At 31.2% G+C, this 6,000-nt stretch overlaps 1 protein-coding gene across 2 annotated transcripts in view; it reads left to right on the plus strand.

Annotated features, from left to right (window-relative positions):
- Positions 1-5,768, plus strand: part of LOC113398345 (uncharacterized) — a 100,344-nt gene extending 94,576 nt beyond the window's left edge. For both annotated transcript variants that reach the window (XM_026637058.2, XM_026637059.2), the window contains exons 4-7: positions 1,303-1,422; positions 1,783-1,945; positions 2,295-2,423; positions 3,671-5,768. In XM_026637058.2, the coding sequence (XP_026492843.1) occupies positions 1,303-1,422; positions 1,783-1,945; positions 2,295-2,423; positions 3,671-3,905 (647 nt within the window). In that variant the 3' untranslated portion in view covers positions 3,906-5,768. The remainder of the gene's footprint in view (positions 1-1,302; positions 1,423-1,782; positions 1,946-2,294; positions 2,424-3,670) is intronic.
- Positions 5,769-6,000: the final 232 nt, after the last annotated feature.

Genomic DNA, 6,000 nt, shown 5'->3' on the forward strand with positions numbered 1-6,000 from the left:
TCACCATGGTCAAGAAAAAAAATACTAAAAATAAACATAAAAGTAAACCCTTTGAAACAGTGAGGGCGTATCTATTTATAGATGACGTTGGATGAATGCGTCATAAAATTAATTATGTTGTTATAATACCTATTTGTCTATATTAAGGTAACCTTTGACAGAAATGAAAGCATATTAAAAAAGTAGTTTTGCTTTTAGGTTTAATTTCAGAGTCAGACACGACTTCGTGACCACACACCCGACACGACAAAAATGTCGTGACGTTTCAATTTAAAACGTTTAATAAACGCGATGAAACTGTCATTCACGAACTTTTAATTTGATATCACGATTTATACGTTGGAATATTTTTAAAGAAATGGCTAACGATTTCTTATGAGTCTTACATTTAATTCTTACGATTCAAATTTACTTGTAAAATAGTTGAATGAAGTATATAGATTGATTTGATTATATGCCAACGTCACAGTGTCATATAAATAAAAGATAACTGACATCATCCTCAGCTTAAGGGCATGTAAACTGGGTAATGAAAAGACTAACAGGATAATTTGATTAAATCTATACTAATATTATATAGGCGAAAATAACTCTAATTTGTCTGTCTGCTGCTCTTTCATCTGATGATATTTGGTATACAGTAAGTTTGAATCCCAGGCTATAGATTTTTTACGCCTTACGCGAACGAAGTCGCGGTTGACGGTTGTCAATAAGTTATAAGTTGTTCATAAAGTATTTTCAGGTTGAGCTCAAGTTATTAAAACTATTGGTTATGATTTGTTTCTTCTCAAACTTTTAATAGTCGTTAGTGATATGCCAATTAAATTTTACATCTTATGTATGGATGTTATTGGATACAAATACTTTTATAATATGTTTGTTGTAGTTAAGATTTCCAATAGGGTCTGTAAAAGAAACCATACTCGTATTATCATCTGTGAAGTAAAGGCAACCAGCAGCCCGCGTTACATAATTAATTGTCCAATTTGTACCTCGGGTAGATGACAAAAGTGGTATTAGCCGGATATAATATCTGGGTCTCGGTAAGAAGGAGCAAATTGTCTGGGAAGGCACGAACAAAATGTATTCTACCGCTGAACAGCAATACGTAATGCTGTGTTTCAGTATAAACGATACCTGAGTCAGTATAATTAGAAGCACAAGGGACATATCATAATGTGTATAGAAGAGTTAATAATTCATACAATGCTGTTTTTTATTAGCGAAAGCGCTTACCATAACCTAATAATAAAATTGTTCATCCAGCAAATGTGAAATGTGTAAATATTTTGTGTTTCTCAGGTATTGTTTTATGTATGTTGATGCGAGCCGCTCAACGCCGACAGCGAAGACTGGCTTTCCATTGTCCCATACACGGGGACTTCTACCCCCTGAGTCCACAGAATAGCAGAAAATACTCACGTAAGTAAAATATTTCGAATCGTCATGTTATGGTGTTAAATTAAATGTGAATCTACCATGTATACAATTCAATGTAATATACAGGTATTGTAATAATGAGCAAGTGCTTCCTCTTTTATCCTGATTTTATCTGAGAGTAATTATTGTTTTACCTCGCTGTTCCTCAATCGCTCGCATCGGTTTGGATGAATCGTCTCGATTAAAATGATATCAAATACTGTAAATTTAAGAGACAAACCCAATCGAGTTTCTTTACTTTCGTTGACTATACTTTTTCAATAATCTATATAATATATTATTATCCAGTTTTAATTCTAATATTTTCTGACTCCATGAACATATTTCGATTGCCTATTACAGGTAGTCCTAGTGGTCTGTATCGTTGGTTGCGTGGTTGGCTCGGTATGATAGAGGAGGGCGAGACGCCACGCTGTCCGCGTTCTACGGAGCCCGCCTCGCCAGCACGGGCCGACGCGCCGTGCCCGCCTCCATTACCCTTCTTAGTACCTAGTGATTCAGTTGTGTGAGTATTGACTGACTAAATCCAAATAAAAATATTTTTAAATTAAATTGAATTAAAGTATTTTCTTTTATTTATTTATTGTTATATTTTTGATACAGACGTGTAGTCTGTGCCCTTTGTTGTATCTTATCTGTAATTTGTATTTGTTATTTTAGTAAAATTTATAAGTAACAAGATAATGCATAAAATATATTTTATGAATATTAATAGCTTTTAATTTAATTAAAACACTATTTAACCCATTCACCCCTTTTTGCTTTTTAAATTTTTATTATATTACCTCTGTACCTAGAAATATGCCTTTAGTAAATTTTCATTATATTAATATGCTTTGCATTTTATATTACAGAGGAATGGCGTCAGTGCTCGGAGCGCCGTTAAGTCCAGAGCAAACATTCGGTTCTATCAAATCGCTCGCCATTTCAAGGGAGGTCGCCAGTTTTCCATTGTCTCGGTCCCCTACTCCACCTCCGTTAAGGTATGATGATTCACCAAAGTAATTTTGAACAAATATTTTGATACTAAAAATATAGTAAGCTGTGATTTCAAATCTGGATAAATTCAGTTCGGAAATACTAATTTGTATATTTAATGTAACCAGCACCATGTGTGTGCAATATTTAAGCTCAATTGATGCGGTTGAACTTGGTGATACTCGGTTAAGACCACTCGTTCTATTTTTAAACTTCTAATTCAGTCTTTTTAAAGGTACCTACTTATTAAATTCAAACTTTGACTGCCATTAATACCATTCTAATAAACATTTAATTATAGGTCAACATTTATTGTACTCATTCATTATTTGATTCAGAATATTGTAAATTAACTTTAGTCTGTTTCAATGGCAATAGGAGTAGAGATAAAAAACCTTAGATTTACTTATTCCATGCGTTTTGTTAATAGCTATATTATATATACTATAAATAGCTCTTAATCTATATAATATATCACTAATTATAACACAATACTATTCCACTTAACAAATTATATTATAATATAAGTTTACTTTACAAGCTACGATGATAACTACGCCGAAAGTTAAAACACTCTTTTATAGTAGTGTAGACTTCCAGGCAGGATATGCTATATACAACATACATATAAAATTAACATACATAACTTTGTATTATAAATTTTGGAAAAGAGTAACAACTGAGCTTGTTGCCGGTTCTTCTCGGTATCGACATTCCGAACCGCTGGTAGCTTCACTTAATATGGTTTTGTAAAATGAAGATTCAAAAGTAACTGTCAAAAAAAATCCTACTTGAATAAATATATTTTGATTTTAATTTAATGAATAGATAATGAATATATATATATATATTTATATTATGTTAGATCACGACCAATAATGTTATATCAATTTAAAGGCCAAGTCCGTTGTTTATTTAAGTTTAGTCTTCCAGCCATTAAAAAAGATTAAAGTCCACCAATAGAAAATCTACCAATTTTGGCACCAGTATAGTATACTGTATTTTGATGATCATTCAAATAAAGAAAATATTTATTGCTATATGCTGTCATATATATAACTATTATAAATCCTACGAAATAGTTTAGTTACGTTTCGATCATATTTATTCGTATGCATATATATTTATTGCTTACCAATGAAATCTTGATCATATTATGTAATATAAAAATACTGTTTTAATATCGAATAGTTTAAAATTAATGTATGTATGTATTAATTGTTTTTATTGAGTAATCATTTTGTAATTTCAGCTATCCAACTTTCAAAGACGAGTCGAAAACCATCGAGAGTATCCCGAATTCTGTGCCCCACTCGGACTTTGATTGCGGGACAACGAACTGCAACTACCGTGTAGAATGTAAACTAACGACCACAGACGAAATATGTCACAGTGCTCCAACTAAGAGTATATACACAGATAATAAATACACAGATAAACAAAGACCTGCGACAGTGTGCATCGTGATGCCAGACGGGAAAGGTTAAATGACATTTACTAGATAATAAACAGTGTTCAAATTTGTAATGGCTGTTCGTTTTGGCAACTGATTGATTGCTCGTACTTTTTTTAAAAGTGTAGCATATATTTAAAGTGTGTAGGTGACTTTTGGTTGAAAAGGTAGAAGTCGTAAGATGAGACCATTCCATGTGAGGTACGGATGGTTTATTTTTTTAATCTGTAATGTGGCTATAACAATTTTCGATTCTGCTCAATCACATTGGTCTTCCGCTATCGCTTATTCGGTAATTTTTAAAAATCAATGTTGCAGTGCTTTTTTTTATTTGATGAACTTTTTGCACGATCAATGTTGGATGATGACATGATGCCAACGCATTTATTTCTGGAGATTTAATTTCTTCAATTTTAGCAATAAAGTTAAACACTATTTGATATCACAATAATTTGCTGCACATAATTTTCATTACAACTCTTATAACTCTTTTTAAAAATATTTTTAAGACAATGAATAGATTTAAATGCTAACTTAACGTAAAATCGAAACTACCCACTGTTTGTAATACTCATCATAGGTTATTAAAAAAAAACACTCATCTCTAATTGAGTGTTTTTTTATGTTCCTTTTTTTAACTTTATGTTAAATAGATGTCCAATACTAAAGTACTAAAACACGCCTGGTTTTCGCTAATGTGATTGAAAACACTAATTTGTCGTAAAGCAGGTAAGAATCTGCGATAAAAAATTATTTCGCACTTATTTTCATCAAACTGACAGTCTAGTCTATAGCACCTAATTTATTGTAATAGTAACATTACCGATGTTTTGTCTATTAAATAGTGGTCACGTACGATTTTTGGCTCAGTAGAATAATGTTGTTCCTAATTTGAAAATAAATATATTAGTACATTTGTTCTTTTATTTAAACGTATATAAATTAAATTTAATAAAGTTTTGCTAAGGGTCCAATTTTCCGTTATTTGTATGTACAATTGACATAAATATTAATTTCAGTAGGCATTTTTAAGTGCTGTATTATTATTAATTTCTGTCAAATATTCTCGAGACATATGATCGATGTTGGTCAGTAATACTAATAAATGGTCGCTAAGATATATTTTTATTAGATACAGAAGTAATGCGTGAGTAACCGTTCTAAAGATGCGGAGATTCTACGATTATATTTACGTTGATATTTTTTTATTGTTTAATTTTATAGTCGATCAACTTTTATTGCGTGCATCCTAAATTGTTAATGTCAAAGTTTAATACAAAATATAATACTTAACGAAAACGGGAAATTGGGTGTTAGTGGCAACACTTGTTTTAGAATATAGATAACATAATATTACTGTCCTATTGTAAGAATAGTTACACGTAAACAGGTATCTTAGTTTTAGACCCGAATTGTGATATTTTCGTTTATTTTAGCATCGTTGTTAACTTTAAAAAAACTATAACTGTCATATTCATTATCTATAGTCTATAAAGTGTTTTATTTGATGAAAATGTAATAATTAATTCTCATATATTTTGGGGAAGGAGCCAAAAATGTTGCCAAAAATCATATTTCACGTCCACAATAAAAGTTTTGTATCGTTTTATTCAATAAATATATGCTCACAAAAGACAATGGTGTTGAGAATTTGTGTAGACAATGTAGATCACACGTAATTATAGATAATAATTTTAGGCTAGAAATATTATGAACAGTTTCGTTTCGTGATGATGGCATTTATTGGCCGTGTTATATTGAATATGTGTAATGTAATTTTTTATAATTCATAGATAAGTGCCACGCCTAAGTAATATATTATATACATAATTAATTAAGCTTATTTAATATTGTTATAGCAGTAAGGATGAAGTGAAAATACAAATTTGATTTTAAATTAAGTGTATAATTTACCGTACCCTATATTAGCTTAAAAAAAAAATTCTCATAAAAAAAATAAAGGCCCCGATCGTGTCATAAAATAAAGATAAACTACACCGCTAACGATGCTGTACCGTTATCGGGCCCGTCTTTATGGATCAAAGCCCAGGCGCTGCACAATGGGAGCGCCTCGCTGATATGGTCAAGTCTTGGACCATCGATGAGGCGCCCCGGCGATCTTCAATTTT

Source organism: Vanessa tameamea, chromosome 7, assembly GCF_037043105.1.
Source record: "Vanessa tameamea isolate UH-Manoa-2023 chromosome 7, ilVanTame1 primary haplotype, whole genome shotgun sequence".
Taxonomy (NCBI): Eukaryota; Metazoa; Arthropoda; class Insecta; order Lepidoptera; family Nymphalidae; genus Vanessa; species Vanessa tameamea.